General features: G+C 32.5%; 1 protein-coding gene across 8 annotated transcripts in view; it reads left to right on the top strand.

Moving 5' to 3' along the window:
* Window positions 1-15,884, top strand: part of CALCRL (calcitonin receptor like receptor) — an 89,985-nt gene extending 74,101 nt beyond the window's left edge. For all 8 annotated transcript variants that reach the window (XM_054562619.1, XM_054562614.1, XM_054562612.1 and 5 more), the window contains 6 exons: window positions 1,853-2,006; window positions 3,367-3,427; window positions 3,509-3,575; window positions 8,037-8,255; window positions 8,422-8,463; window positions 13,718-15,884. In XM_054562619.1, the coding sequence (XP_054418594.1) occupies window positions 1,853-2,006; window positions 3,367-3,427; window positions 3,509-3,575; window positions 8,037-8,255; window positions 8,422-8,463; window positions 13,718-13,945 (771 nt within the window). In that variant the 3' untranslated portion in view covers window positions 13,946-15,884. The remainder of the gene's footprint in view (window positions 1-1,852; window positions 2,007-3,366; window positions 3,428-3,508; window positions 3,576-8,036; window positions 8,256-8,421; window positions 8,464-13,717) is intronic.
* Window positions 15,885-16,914: the final 1,030 nt, after the last annotated feature.

Genomic DNA, 16,914 nt, shown 5'->3' with positions numbered 1-16,914 from the left:
AAAGTGTTTTTTGAGAGAATAAGTTATCTAGTTACTGAAATCGGAGGAGGGAAGGAATTTTCACTCAATGGGTCAATAAACAATACTCTCATGTGTGTTTTATGTGTGTTTTTAGGGTAATTTCCAAAATTCTAAAATTCCCTGCATTGTTTGCACATGTGCATCCGGATTGCTTAATTTTTTATACGTTCCAACTAAAGTCACCGGGTGAGGAAACACACTGGGCTGTAATTAACAATATAAAAAAAACAGCCAATGTTCTGCTGTTTTAGGGTGAATTTCTCTAAAGCAAGGATATTCAGATTTCTGTTCATGAAACTGCAGAGATTTTAAATCTTATATTTATATAAAAGTTCACAAATTATAAACTATATATACTTAGTTTTAATATATTCTTGGAAAATTTATTGTCTGTATTTATTAATGCCCAGAATAAAGATATTTTGCTGAAGCATGTTTTAAGTTATTTTTGTCATGAGTTTATGGATTAACTCTAACAATGAAATTAAGAATTAAACTGTAAATTAAGCATGAATATCTAAAAACTATATAGGTAATTTGAAGCTTAAATCTATCATTTCTCTATAATATAATGCAAGTTTGCTCATGGTGTTATGGTTGACATAAGGTATATTATTTAAAACTTAATGTCATAAAATCTGAAAATATATTTAATGAAAGAATAGGTTTTATAAATATCCTTTAGTCAGAAGGCATTATGTGTAGTCATGAAAACAAAATTGAATTATAGGATTTGTGTTCAGGGTGTAGTTTTATTTGACGTGTATGAATATACACATCTTCCTTTTGCTATAAAAAGAATGTAGCAAATCTTTTTACTACAGTGTTTATCCATGAAATAGCTGATTAATAATAATCACGCCTCAGAATTATTTTAAGGATTAAGTAAAACAAATATATTAAAATACTTTTTAACTAACTCATATGTGAATGTTATTATTACTATTCTTTGATAATGCAATATTTATTTTCCAGTGCATTTCATTTCCAGGTTTCTTTTTAGTGAAAAAAAAATATTTACTTCAAAAATGATGATAATTGCCACTAAATATTTATGGAGTTCAGATTGAATATTGGAGTTAATGGGAATATTGGCCATGTATTTCTGGGGGAGCTTTTAATTTGGTCTCTGGTTGAGAGAGTATACATTTCTTACTCCTTGTGTTTTTCTTTACCCTATATTTGGACCTTCCTCTTCCTTTTCTTTAAGAGTATACAAGAGGAAATGGAGAACTCAGGAAAAGAGGAAAGAAAACCAGTACTTTTCCTTCTTTTTACCTACATTAAACCCTCAAACCCTATATTTGGTTAAGATAAAATACAGGCTCATTAGATTATTATTGTGCCTATTATTGAGCATGTAATATGCAAGACTTTCCAAGTATTTGACCTTTTTCATGAATTGCCTTTAATTATTAAGATACTATTCAGATTTTTTCCAATAGCATGCAATCAAGGAGTTCATAAAAACATAATTGAAATAAATATAAATAGATGTGTAGTCATTCATGTAGAAACTTTTACACTTAAAATTACAAATTAACAAAAACATATTGGGAAAAATATATCCATTAACTGTAGTAGATTTGGAATGTACACATATCCTTTTCAGTACACAATTATAAATCTTTGGAGTCAATGGCTAAAACTTTAGAGGTACCACTAGATGAGAATGAAGACAGGCGTTTTACAAATATGAATCATTTGTGTGTGAAATTTTGTGTAGAAGAAAGAAAATTCCATGTTTCTGTATAACTGAACTAGATTATCACTTTATATGTGAATTCATAAACAACTAAATATTGATTACTTTCCATTTTTCTTCTCACAGGTTGGTTGTAAAGTGTTCCAGTTCATGCATCTTTACCTGATGGGATGCAACTACTTTTGGATGCTTTGTGAAGGTGTTTACTTACACACACTCATTGTGGTGGCTGTATTTGTAGAGAAGCAGCACTTACTGTGGTATTATTTTCTTGGCTGGGGTAAGTCTCATTACACATATCTGCTAATTCACCTTATTAAGAAATCTTTTAGAGGATGCAGAGTTCCTTTGAAATAAAACAGTGAAAACATGTTATGAATCATTTTAAGTAATTTCAGGTGATTAACCTTTGCTTCCTGCTGTATATTTATTTTTCTTTATTTTTTTATTTTTTATTTCTTTTTTATTATTTGTTCTCCAAATACATTTGTCTCTGCCTCCCCCCCGCCACTTTCCCCTCCCCCATCACCCCTCCCTCCCTCCCTCAATCCTTCCCCAATCCTTTGGTTTTGTCCATGAGATCTTGATATCACTAATTCATTGTTTTCAGTAGTCACAAGTCAGTTACTAATCAAATTTCTTCTTTTTAATATTTCAATGTGTATTTTAGCCAACTGTATAGTGACTAAAACAATGGATTAGAAACATGAATTAGGATCCCGTCTTTGCACAGTTCTGAATCTCCTTTTTCCTCATGTGCAAAATGAGAACATTGGGCCTAACCAGCTTTGACTTTCCATTTTAAAAATGTTTGCTTTAAAAAAATAAAAAACATTGTTATTTTATCTAAAAGTATAGGGATCTATTATTGAATAAGAGCATACAAAATATCTAGTTTTTCCACATAATCTCTTGACATGGTATTATTTACAAAGCAAACAATGATACATTTCTAACATTTTTAAAAAACAGGAATAATATAAAATAGAAAATGCTAAAAATAAATTCAATAGGACTAGTTTCCAGAAACATAACTAAAATTATTATTTATCTGTCTATCTATCTACCTACCTACCTATCTATCTACCTACCCAGTCAGACAATAGACAAATATACAGATATACTATTATGAATGCACATGCCCAGTCTTTGGTACATTCAGGTTATCTCTATAAAACATTTATTTGAAAGATCTGATTTAGAATGTTCAAAATGTGCAAAATTTGTTACATAAAACATCTCTCTCTTCTTTCACATTTCTTTGTGTAATCAATCAGTCTCAGTGTTTTTCCACATGTGACCATCTACCACTGGCCAATTCCTTCTCACAGAAAACATATGAATGCTTGATTTCTTCCAAGCCTTAGGGCTGAGGCAACACCTGTATGGACTTAGCCTCCGGAGTCCACTAATTCAAAATCACTTATTTTGAAAGCACACGCCCACATACCTGAAATTAAAAATAACTAATATTTTACCATAGGTACTGCTTGACTATACAGATAGTATTTACTCAATAAATATAAGTGACCAGTTATTTTTGCTCCTACAGTATCTCTGAAGTTTCATTATGTGGCATATTTTAGGAGTTCTATCTGTAGAGATCACCTATGTATTTTATTTCTCTTTGATATTTACAGGATTTCCACTGATTCCTGCTTGTATACATGCTGTAGCCAGAAGCTTATACTACAATGACAAGTAAGATGATATCTCTTCCTAATTTCTAGTGAAACTAAGTGAAACAAAAATCTTCAACATAATGTCTCTTTTTCCCCCTAGTTGCTGGATCAGTTCTGAGACTCATCTTCTCTACATTATCCACGGCCCAATTTGTGCTGCTTTTCTGGTATGTAAACTGAAATTCTCCATTTTTCTTTATTGTTCATATTTCACCTTCATTTCCTGAGTCATCTGGCCTATGGTACCCTTCTGGTTCCCAGTGGACACAGACGTGTTCACAGTGTTTAGTTAAAAGGGTTTGATGAAAGTGTTTTATACTACTACATTATATTTTATATTATATTATATTTTATATTATATTTATTATGGAGTTGGCAGGAAGAATAAAGGAACTGATTCAGAAGGGATGGTGAGGCACTAGGGACCAACAGTGGGGAAGCTGTTGCCACAACAAGAGGCCAGCAGAAGGGATAGCGCAGTTACCAGATCTGAGGGTTCTGGGAGGAGTCGCCCAACAGGAGCTCTGGCCCTGAGGAGAGGGACGCAGACACTGCCAAAACCACAGCTTGGCAGGAAAGAGAAGAAGAAAGAAATGCTCAAACTCCTCTCTCTTCCCATGTTCTGATTTCTTGGTTCCTCCCACTTGCCAAATGTAACAAATGTCAGAGGGTAGGAATGGGTGGTAGCAGCTATCAGAGGACCCTCCGAGCCCCTGGGGCCCAGAGCGCAACGGAGAAGGGCAGAGGACAGATCCAGGAAGTGGGGATGGCAAACAAGAGAAACCTACACAGCTATGTCGGTAATGAGAGTCATATTCCAATAAAGAAAAGGCTTTAATTTCAAAAGAGAGAGTATTGTTTAAACTCTTGTTTTATTATTATAATGATCATCACTTACTACAAGTGCAATGCACATTTTTAAGTGTGGTTGCAAAGAAACAGAAGTCACATTTAAAGTTGTCATTACGTTGTTTCATTGGGGAAATAAATCCAAAATAATATTCTTTCTCTTATAGTGCATTAAAGAACAGAATATAATTATAGACTTTAAGGCTTTGATTACAGCTGACATTTGATGGTATATAAAAAGACAACAGTGGTATGTGTCCCAGCCAAAATCCAAAGTGTCCTAATCCTTGTTTTCAGACTCTTTTTTTAGACAAATATTCTATTATTTCACTATATTTGCTAGCTGCAATTTAGTATATGGTTATGTGTGAACACGGGTCAAGCCATCCTTAAATGTATCATTGTTAAGCCACCTCAAAAAGCGAATCATAACTAAGGTGGTAAATTCTGGAGCCTGTTTGCCTGGGTTTAAATTCTTCTTCCACCTTTTACTTGCTGTGTGACCTTAGGCCATTAAACTAATCACTATTTGCCCCAAGTCCCTCATTTGTAAGATAGTGTAATAATAGTGACTTTTAATGTTTTTAACAAAGAATTAAATGAGTTAATACATTAAAGGTGCGTGGCCTGGCACATATACAACTTGTAGCATTTGTCAAATGTCTGGTTTGTACCTAGCCACACAAGATAACCAGTTCAAAAAATCAACACAGGGAATATATTATATCTCATGGAAATTTTAGTATACCTTAATGTACAATCTAGTGAAAATTTCAGAGGCAGAAGTTGTTTTTGTTTTTGTTTTTCCTTTCCTTCTCCCGGCACATCCTAGGGACGTATGTGACACACTGTGTTTAAGCTGACCTTGAGATGTCCTGGCTGTGTATTCTTTGTACTCACAAGACCTGGCGTTGAAACCTAGCTTTACCACTGCTGATGGGGCTCTCAGGCTGGTTTTGTTTTTGACCTCTCTATGACCTTGTTTTCACATCTGTGGTTATGGAATAATAAGAATAAATATCTCACAAGATACTGCAAGGAGTAAATTTGTCCTAGTAAGCAATGAACACAGTACATAGAAAATAATAAATTCTCCAAAAATTCTTTAAAAAGTTTCTTGACTTGTCATTTCTACATGATACCATGATTCTTTTCTGAGGAGAGTGCAAAGAAATTGAGATACATTGTTTGGGTTACCCAGGAGCTTACAGAGCAAATACAGGGATAAAATTGTATTATAAGAGATATGACTATTCAGAGTGTGATTCAATGCCTAACTCAGAGAGCACTAAATCAGGAAAAAGTAAAAACACATAGCAAATTAAAAATTTAACAGCAAATAACACAGTTTTGGGGGAAACTTGTCTACAACAGCTTTGAGAGGAAAGTGTAGATCATGCCACCAAAATAAAATATCACATAGGAATATAGGAATATAGCCCAAGTTGCTCAGTAAAAAGGAAGTGAAAATCCACATTATTTGCATAAATCTTTTTTCATTTTCTTGGCCAAAAAAAAAAAAAAAAAGATTAGTAGACTATTTTTCTGCCAGGATAAATTGTTCTGTTCTTATTTAAGCTCCAGGGCCCCTCACTGGTCCTGGTCAATTCCAAGGTCTAGGGAGGGGCTCTAACAATTGTTTATGTGGTCACATGTTTTTTTAAATAATTTTTATAAATAAGATTTCAACCGCAATCAGTTTCTTTCCACTCTGACTTCCTCTGTCACAATTTCCTCTTGAGCAGGGTGATATTGGAGTGGCTGCTGCATTTCTGAGATTCTTCTAAGGGGAAGTTTGAGAAGATACATTTAATTTGGGTTTAGTGAGAGATATTTAGGTCACTTTTGTGCATAGTCAAGTTATTGCTGGCTGTTCAAGTACAGCCATGGCTCCTAAGACTCCTCCTGTCACCACTGAACTGATTCACCTTTTGCTTTTGTTTCCTTCATGACCTTTGGGTGGTATTGTGACATGAATATGGCCTGTTGTGCCTAGTAGATATGTGAACTTTATGGGTGGTGTAGTAAAGTAAGTTACTTCTCTTAATTAGTTTTGCTAAAAAATAGATGAGATTCAGGTATAGTTCATCTGAGATTTAGTTATTGTTCTAGTTTTTATTTAAAATAAATGGAAGTATTTGCAGAAAATAAAGTAGGATGACTTTCTAGTTTCTAGTTTCACACTTTACCCCAGACTTGTCATTTTGGAGAAGCACTTTACATTTAAAAATTTATATATGATGGACATCTAAACTGTAGCATTTCTATTGATTTTTATAATTTATAATTTTTGCATATTATGATTATACAATATTCTATATTGTAAATTTATAAGCAGATAAAAGGGCATTATTATCTTTTTTCCTCTAGTTTAGTAGTAATTCCTATTTAATCAAAACTTTTAAAAGAGCACTGAATGCTTAGGAAAGAATATAGTAGTATGGCTGGAATAACAGCTGATCTGTCGATTTATTAGGTCATTCTTACAGCTGTTCAAATGGCATATTCTGCTTTTGTCTTTAGCAGAGACATTCTTGTATCTGTAACCATGTTACTTTTCATGGATGTGTTTCCATCAGGATTATAACGAGCTATATTTTTTTAAGCATATGTTCCACGGAATTCTCTAAGAATAGCAGTAGAATATTTTTAGGCCCAGTTATTTTCATAACACATGCTTTAAATCAACAAATGTCTATTATTTGCTCATTGTCTCCTACATTAAATAAGATGCTGCCATTGTTTTTCCAATTTATTAAAGTATGTGGATATAAATTATATATTGGTATATAATTTAAATGTTTTGGATTATTAGAACGAGCACAGATGCTACGAGTAAGGGTAAGTAAAAAGGAAAAGAGAATAACGTAATAGCATAAGAAGGGGATGTTCTAGAGCTAATGTCCATAATCATAAGGGATGGGCACGGAGAAACCCGCCAAAAGTAAATGATACTGATTAGGCTCAGTATAGGAAAGAGAGAAAGTAACATTCGGGGGGGGAGGGGTATTCCGGAAAAACTCAGTACATTTTCTCAGTAACTTAGTTACCTGCACTATATTTTTGAAGTTTTATGTCTCCTTTGCAAAGAGAATTTTTTCTCTTGGGGAAAGTTGTTAACACAGTACATATGTAATGATAGAAAGTAATTAACATAATAAAGCCCTGCGGGGCACCAAGTTTTTGTCTCTAGAATGAGGTAGGTTGAATGTCAACTAGTTCAAGTGTGTGATTCAGCCTACTCTAAGGATAGAGAGTATTACGGTAACATCTTGGAGGAGTTGTGAAGACGTTGTTACAAAAAACACACAGAGAAAAAAAATAAGCCAAAAATATGAAAATAATTATTGTGGTATAATATATATTCAGAAAGTACCTAATATGGACACTGATACAGAGGAGACACTTAAAAATTAGAATCTGTTAAAAACAAATCTTACCTTTGTTTGAGCTGAGAATATTTAAAAGTTTTATTTTTGAACCAAAGCAAAATTCAAAAAAACATTGCATAAGGAAATGAGCTAAAGAAGACACTCAGATATCCCCCAACTGAATGTGTTTCACAATAATTCTACCATAATTTTACTTTTATAAAAGCTAACTCCATAAAAATTGGTGTATTTGGTAAATTAATAAGTCACAATTCCAGAAGTACAAAATTATATCACATTCTTCTACATTGAAAATAGTCTAAGATTTATAAAATCTAAGAGCCTTCATTAATGCTTCTTTATATAAAATACGAAATACTTTTCATATGCCATTTCATTTTCTTCTAGGTGAATCTTTTTTTCCTATTAAATATTGTACGTGTTCTCATCACTAAGTTAAAAGTTACTCACCAAGCGGAATCCAATCTGTACATGAAAGCCGTGAGGGCTACCCTGATCCTGGTGCCACTGCTGGGCATTGAATTCGTGCTTCTTCCGTGGCGACCTGAAGGGAGGGTTGCGGAGGAGGTATACGACTACATCATGCACATTCTTATGCACTATCAGGTACGGTGTTGGTGCTCTTACATCCGGAAGGCAGCTTGAGAAATTTAATATTAAATTTACATGTAGCTTTGGTTTTATTTTTGACTGCATCTATAGTAAATTGGTTACAAATAGTATACCGTATCTTTTCTGTTTTTGTATCATATTATTCTTTTTCTTTTAACAGGGTCTTTTGGTCTCTACAATTTTCTGCTTCTTTAATGGAGAGGTATGATGAATGATGCTATTCCTTTTATTATTTTATATTAGCAATATATTTTTTGTTTAAAAAAACATGAGACAGAACTATAAATTCTGTAGGAACAACTATTTCAAGTTTTGTTTCTATCAGGAAAATCAACCATAGAATCTCTTTTCATAGACGCAACTCTCCTTTCCAAAAGTTCGGGATATTTTGGAGTTCAAGGCTAGAGCAAATTAGGCCTCACTTTAAAATATTTTGTCAGTGACTTTTATTTATCTAGTCTTTTGACCTACCTTCTAAACTAACACTGTTAAGTCTGAACTTTGACCTAGGTGCCGTCCTAGGAAATCCTTAACCTCATAGGACATGCATATCCTCTAATAGAAAAATGAATCGGCTCATTTTTATGTTCCAATTCTCTGTTTTTTTAGTATTTCCTGCCTGGCCCACAATGTGGTCTTTGGACATAGTTTTATGGTAGATACAAAGGGTTTTTAAAAATTTAACTCTGTTACGTTGGAAGCAGATGCAGCAGGTTAGAAAATTTAAGAGATTTAGCATGCTCTCATTTGTAACATGATAATGTAGTCTTGGATATTTATAGATTTTTATCCAAGTATTTCCTAACTGAAAAGTTTCAGGGATTTTAGAAACTGGTAGTACTATATTTCTCATGCATATGAACAGTTTTATAGCTCAGTAATTTGAGCTATATTGATTTAACCCTATATGTTTTTAATCCACTTGAGAAATTTTAATCTATTGGAGGATTTTGGCAAACTTCAATAAAGTTTAGAAATCCAGACAGCAACTGAATGATACCAGGACACTTGGTAACTGTGATGTTTATCATGAAGCTTCAGGAATAAAACATATAAAGTTAGATAATTTTATAAGAACTATATCTTTAAAACAAATCAACACTGGAAATCATGTGCATATTAGATTTTAAATATTGCTTTCCTTTGCTTAAATAAATTTTATTTCTTTCTCTTAGCATATAATAAAACTTCAATTTTAGTTTTTAAATTTAAATTAAAATGTTTTATTTTTACTATACCTATTTATTTTATACATTTATTTATTTATAATGTGATATAGGACTGTCAGACAGTAGACTATGTTTAATATCTTTAAGTTGTACTTCTATGATTCCTCTGCTCTCCAGAATATAGGAATGACTGTTTTCCTAAAGTCAATGAGAAGTATAGACGGAAGTGCAATTAAAAAATAGATAAATCCTTTTTGATAAAAAATTCTAACAGAAATTATGTACCCCTATAAACTTATTATTGTATAAACTGTATTAGATAATTTGATTCACTGCCTATATAGGATTTTACAGTTAAACATAGATGAAACAGATATGGACAACATGTAAAGAACATGTGTGAAATATGAAAGATATGCCTTTGCATTGGCAGAAACACATTTGATTTTTATAAAAGGTAAATTGTAAATGTACAAAACAAACATAACAACTAATATTTTGTGATAAGAGTAAGTACCGAATAAAAGCACTGATGCACCAATGCATTTACACCCTAAAAATTTCACTGTGTTCCTGTATGCGATGTTTCACAAGGATTAAATTAAGCTAGGAATATGTAAAGTTTTTAGCACCATGTTCCACCCTCAGAAGACACTCAATGCATTACAGATTCCTTATAAGATTTGTTGAGTTACTCATTTTCAAAAATACATGAACAAATGGCAATATTAATTGGATTCATGTCTCAAATTGGCCCTTTAACTTAGAAAAAGTGCCCAGGGAATGTCTAAACTACCGCCTAACAGTCTTGTTGCACCCTATCTGTGTAAGCAAAAGAGATGCAACCTTGATCTTCTGCCATGTCCTAAAATTGAGAAAATTTTGGCAGTGGAAAATTACAATAATACAAACTCTTGGAGCCAAGTCATTGCCAAATCTTTCAGTTCTTCACTTCTCCAATATCTGTCCCCTTTTCTTTTTCTCTTAAGATATAATTTCTTTTGTGTATGATTCATTCTCATCTTGAGAAACATTATAACCCCGCCTTTATTGTCTCTCTCTTAATTTTTCCCACTCTCATGACATGAAAACGCAGCTGCCAAATTCATTTTGTGTGATTCCAACTATGTCACGTATTTCTTAAAGTCATTTGCTAAGGTTTAGTTTCCTCTCACTTTCCACATTTGGTCAAATAGCTTGCTTTAGCTTAATATCTGTGTATTTGTTTTACTTTCACATTTTATTTATTTTATTTTTTAGATAAAATATTCCTATTTGTGTTTCTCACTAGTTAAATAACTGAGCCTTGGCAAGTGCTCAGGCCACATTCATCTCATTTCTAGTTCACGCAGACAAAAACATGCAGTTTGCATAAACTAGGAACTCTTGTCATCAGAAGTGCCGTCCCAGGTCTAATGAGCACATTTAATAACACCTGAGAATAGACATTTTTATGAAGTCAATAAAATTTTATTGAGAATAACAAAATCCATATTCCATAATGAGAACTAGGTAAAATTTTTATCATGAGTCCCTATTAAATATCTTTTCATTGATTGAGGTTAGAAATATAGAGTTGATTCCTTATCGTGTGCTAAGGGATATATAAAGTTGTAATGTTACATTCTAAACAGTTGGCTTTGTTATTTATATAACACTCATGTAAAATAATGAAAAACAGTTTAATATCTTTAATAACATCAAGCTATCTTCCTTACTTTCCATTGGCAACTTTCCTTGTTATCTTCCCTATTAAATTTTTCTTATTGAAAGTTTATTAAATGTGGCCACTTTAATGTTCTGTTGAACAGGTGTGATATTGTATTAAGGGAAGCAAATGAAAAACATAACATCGTTATTGAGAATAACGTACACAAACTGATGTCTACAAGGCCTGGACATTTTAATCAGGCTCATTTTAACTTCAGTAAATAAGTCCGCACAGTTCAGGAAATTGGATTTCCATGGCTTTTTGTCTGTTTGTTTTTGTTGTTGTTGTTCCTTGATGATTTAAGTGCAAGGAAGAAATAAGGTGATGATCTTAATCAAAGCAGTTCTAGAGCAAATAGATTTTTCAAAAGTCATTTTGGCTTTTAGAGTTTAAGTTTTCCTTCTTAAGACTGTAAATACTACATTCACAGTTGAGATATTACTTCCTATCAGCTTTTCATAGCATTTATGTAGAGTATTTTTTACACAGTTATATTCCACTTCCTTTCAACCACAATGTATATAGTGAGCACCTTCAGTCAGTCCATCATTTAGTAACAAAGTGAGGAGAAATGGATTAGCATTAAAATCTGGGAAATCAAAAACAATTCCCCGCAGGAATATCTAGATAATTGGCAAAAAAGTCATTTTTGTTTTAAATCTCTGAATGTTTATTTAAAAGTCACATTCTAAAGCCATTACATTTGTCATTTGCTTATATTCTTGAAGATATTACATAAGCAGATATATTTTTTAAATCACCTTAATTTAAACATGTTATTTCAAGGATTTGGAAAAACATTATTTGACTATAAAGGATACAAGATATAATTGTTTGCAAAATTCATATGGTTATTGTCCTATAAATGATTTTATTTAATAAAAATTATATGACTATAAAATTATTTTTTCATGTATACTTAGCATACATAAAGAAACAAGCTTGAGCCCTGACTGGTGTGGCTCAGTGGATTTAGTGCCAGCCTGCGAAGCAAAGGGTAGCCGGTTTGATTCCCAATTAGGGCGCATGCCTGGGTTGCGGGCCTGGCCCCCAGTTGGGGTGGGGGGCATGTGAGAGGCAACCACACATGGATGTTTCTCTCCCTTTCTCCCTCCTGTCCCCTCTCTCTAAAAAGAAATAAATATAATCTTTAAAAAAAAAGAAGCTTGAAAGTCCTGAAGCTCTGAATTTAATAACAATGTAACTTTTAAAACCAATTTATTGCATTCCTCATTACATAATTTGTGAATTATAGAGTAAAGCTACTTAGAGATAACTCATTTTAAATTCTGACTAAAGAAACTCATTGATTCTATATTTGTTTCTTCTGTTTTTCTACATGCTGAAACATGAAATGCTGTTTTAAGTGACAGAGTACAAGAGACTCTAACAGCACTTGGAAGTACCCCACAGCGTTGCAGACAACCTGAGAATATCTATTGGCTAGAGATTATAATTAGAAGAATAACGTTTTTTCGATCTATTAAATAAGAAAATGAAAAGATGTAAATTAGCCAGCCCCATTTTAAATTTAATATTGACTTACACACATGAATATACTGAGTAAAAATTTGAGGAATTTTATATCATTAGTAGAAAGTTAAACAATTATTGCATTAGCATGTTTATAGTACATAAATTTCTGGAGATTTGCCTTTAGATGCTCAGATTCTCTTCATGGAAGTAATTAAAGGATCAAAGAGCAGTAGAGAGCTTCAGGAAGTCAATTTAAAACTATACATGCTTTGGAAAGACATAGATCAGGCCACAGGTATGTGGCTTATAGACTTGTAACCTAGAAACAGATGACCACCAAGGCAGTCTCCTCACTCATCGGACACCTGGAAATGCCCAGCTGACCAAGTTGGAGATGTTTTTGTATATTCTTATTTGCCCTCACTGACTCAATATAAAGAAAATTACCCTAGTGTCATGTTCAATTAAAACCAAAGTCAACTTATTATGACCTATGTAGTTTTTTTCAATACTCACTTCATTTGTAATTATCTGTTCAATACTTGGCTCTCTCTGGTTAGTAAGCTCGTGAAGACAAAAGCCCTGCTCTGTTTTTCTCCCCAGAATGTAACACAATACCTGGCATAACATAATCGTTCAATAAAAGTTTGTTGCTGCTACTGCTAATCATGATGATGATGACATTAATTTCTATTTCCTATGCCTCTAGTTCTTTTTCTTTTATCTCTTCTTTTCTACTCTCACTCATCTTCTCATTCTATTTATAAAGATAATTGATATAAAATCAATGTTGCACACAAATGTTTATAAGTTGGCTTGGGTTAATTATTTGCTTTACAACAATACATTCATACTCATCATTAAATTTTCAAAAATTAGGTATGGAAAAAATATTAATGGAAACTAAAAGTACAAAATAATTGAAATAAAAGATGATTTGGCTCAATTTAATTTTTAAATTAAGTTTAAAATGCAATATTATTCACTAATTAATAATAAAGCCTTTTTTTAAAAGACTTTTTACAGTGTATAACTTATTGCACAATATCTTCATTTTAAATAATGGTTTGCTTCTGTCTTTTTTTTTTTTTGATTGATAGGTTCAAGCAATTCTGAGAAGAAACTGGAATCAATATAAAATTCAATTTGGAAACAGCTTTTCCCACTCAGATGCTCTTCGTAGTGCATCTTACACGGTGTCAACAATCAGTGATGGTACAGGTTATAGTCATGACTTTCCAAGTGAACACTTAAATGGAAAAAGCATCCATGATATGGAAAATGTTGTCTTAAAACCGGAGAAGTTAAATGATTATATTTTACAATAGGGCAGTATTGTTTAACTATTTTGTGCCACTCTTAATGCAAGGACTTAGATCCATGACCTCAATATTAAATGAATTTCTTGATTGCCACAGAGAAAGACTCATATGAATTCAGTGGTTAGCTGATCAATGTTTAACAACTAGTTCTATGGGGGGAAAACCCCCTGATTTCTAATGCTCACCACTTTCTATGCTATAAATAGCCCTACCATGGCTGGTTTCAAGTTACCAACTTGACATCACTGAATGTGGAAATAGGAAAAGATGACCACAATCAATTCTTGTGGCTGAATAAGCCAGTTCTAAGACAGCACTGCACACATTCATGTATAAATTAGACTGAAAATGTCATATACATATTGGGCATGAATCTACTCTTTCTGCCTAGAGACCTAGCTAAGACCTATAGACTTGGAGGGAAAAATTAGCTTTTCATTTGTTTATTTAAACACTTTATCTTATATTCATTGGTGAAATGGATTTTTTTTTTTTGCTCAGAGTATTCTAACCCTTTTTTGTATTTACCCTTTCAAATGGAGCAGATAAAAAGTTTATTATTCCCGTTTGCTTACCCTCTTCTTCACAAGAAAGACAACTGAGTAGAATTCCTCTTGAGTACTCATTTGCTGATACATCAAAGTTATAATCTGTGTCATATCCATTTTTGAGACTTGATAAATAGTATGTATGGCATGCAATCTTACCTTGATATAATTAGGGAGACATCTTGGGTGATACTATAAAAAAATTATCAGTTACTTTCCTACCTTGCTACTTTCCTGTCTTACTATATAAGTGGGAGGGAATTCATTTCCCTGTATCTGTAAATGTACACTTTGCCCCTTCAATTTCTACTGTGTAGACAAATTAGCAAGTTTTACATGAAGAATATTAATGTAGGGTTTCTTATTACCTTGAAAGTTTGTAAAAAAAATTGTTGTGAAAGATGAGCTTGTAAATACTCCGTTATTCTGTTTTATAGCCTCACATCAAATACATGCAATCTAGATAAGATGTTTTAAAACAAATACATAATGTAACAATGTATGCATCTTAATATCTGATACTGTGTCTGGGCTAATTTTATGATAAAATAGGGTCTGGAGTTTTATATTTGGTAAATATTTTAAAGACAACCAGATGTCAGCATCAGAAGTTTGAGAACTAACAGAAATATCTATGATAAGATATGAAATATTTATTAAAAACAAACTCGAGGCCATTGTTTTATTGAACTTGGTGTTCTGTACCTTAATAGGTATGTTTGACATATTTCTCTCTTTATTTTGATGATGAACTTGCATTCTAATCCAGATAATTTAAGCAACTCCTACTGTAAAAAATACCAATTTACTACTCTTCTGGTTTTGTCTATTAAAATATTAATTTTCTGACATACTATAAGAAGATATATAGCTATCAAAGTGTTCCAGGCTATTTTAAAAACTATAGGAATGCAAAATATATCAAATACAGTATTTTAATATTTTAATAGAGCTGCAATATATGATGATACAAGTCAGTGAAAGATTTGAATAGAGCCTGGAGAAGTAATTGTTGTCAGATGTTTATGAAATAATTAAATTAAGATGGAATAAAAGCTTGCCAATGAATTAAAGTGACATTTAAATGGGATTTGGTTTCCCTGATGTTATTTTCCACTGAAATATCTGAAAAACAAAATTCCATCAATTAGTAAAATTCACTTTGAGACGAGGCATCATTATGTATATGTGTTTTTATAGTGTGTTAATTGCTTATAATGCATTAAACTAATTTTAACCACTTAAAAGTCTTCCATAATTTTTACTCATAGAAATATAAATAAGGAGAAAGGGGAACCAAGTGGGGAGGTAAAAGCCAAATGTAAAATGTAATGGAGGAAATTTGTTAAACAACTATTTTTAAAGCTATAAAATGATTATCACACACCTGTCAGAATGGCTCTCATTGATAAATAAACAAACAGCGAGTGCTGGTGAGGGTGTAAAAGGGAACATTTTTGTAGTGTTGGTGGTAATTCAGATTGGTACAGCAATTGTGGAAAGCAGTACAGAGATACTACAAAAAATTAAAAATGGATCTGCCTTTTGACCCATTGATCCCACTTCTGGGAATACATCCAAAGGAACCCAAATCACTAATTCAAAATACCATAAGCGCCCTTATGTTCACTGCAGTGTTATTTACAATAACCAAGATATGGAAGAAACAAAGTATCCATCAGTAGATGAGTAGATAAAACAACTGTGGGAAACTTATACAATGGAATATTACTTGGTCATAAAAAAGAAGAAAGTTTTACCCTTTGTGACAGTGTGGTTGGACATGGACAACATTATGTTAAGTGAAATAAGCCAGTCAGAGAAAGACAAATATCACACGATTTCACTCATATGCAGAATTTAATGCACGAACTGAACTAACAAGAAAATAAAGACAGATTCATAGAGAGAGAGTAGGATGACAGCTAAGGGGGGAGGGTAGAGGGTGAAGGGATTAAGCCAAAAAGAACAATGACTCATGGACATGGACAACAGTGTGGTCATCGCCAGGGGTGAGAGAGGGAGGTATAAGGGGACAAAGTGGTAATGGAAAAAAATACAATGAAAAAATAAAACTGTAAAATGAATATTATCTTTCTCTTCAGACATTTGCATTATGATAGCATTTGCTTGCAAAATGCAACACACCCGTCATGGCGGTAGTTTTATTTCCTCTATTCTTCTTGCTTTATCGATGGACCCTTATATGTATTGATGATGTATATATAAAAATGCTTTTAAATCTTAGGGTTTAAATAAATCTAATCTACCACATTCAGGATAAAAAACCCATATTCCTATGAGATCTACTGGTAGTTTACATTAATATTTTGAAGTATCAGAATAAATGTTACCCACAGTGTATTCACTATTAGCTCTCAAGGTATGTCATTTGGTGAAATATCATAAAGTGTGATATATATAAAT

The sequence above is a fragment of the Pteronotus mesoamericanus genome, unplaced genomic scaffold (assembly GCF_021234165.1).
Source record: "Pteronotus mesoamericanus isolate MK-2021 breed Mesoamerican mustached bat unplaced genomic scaffold, CSHL_Meso_final scaffold_651, whole genome shotgun sequence".
In the NCBI taxonomy this organism is placed as follows: Eukaryota; Metazoa; Chordata; class Mammalia; order Chiroptera; family Mormoopidae; genus Pteronotus; species Pteronotus mesoamericanus.
The sequence above is the reverse complement of the archived record's forward strand: the minus strand, read 5'-3'. Positions and strand labels throughout refer to the sequence as shown.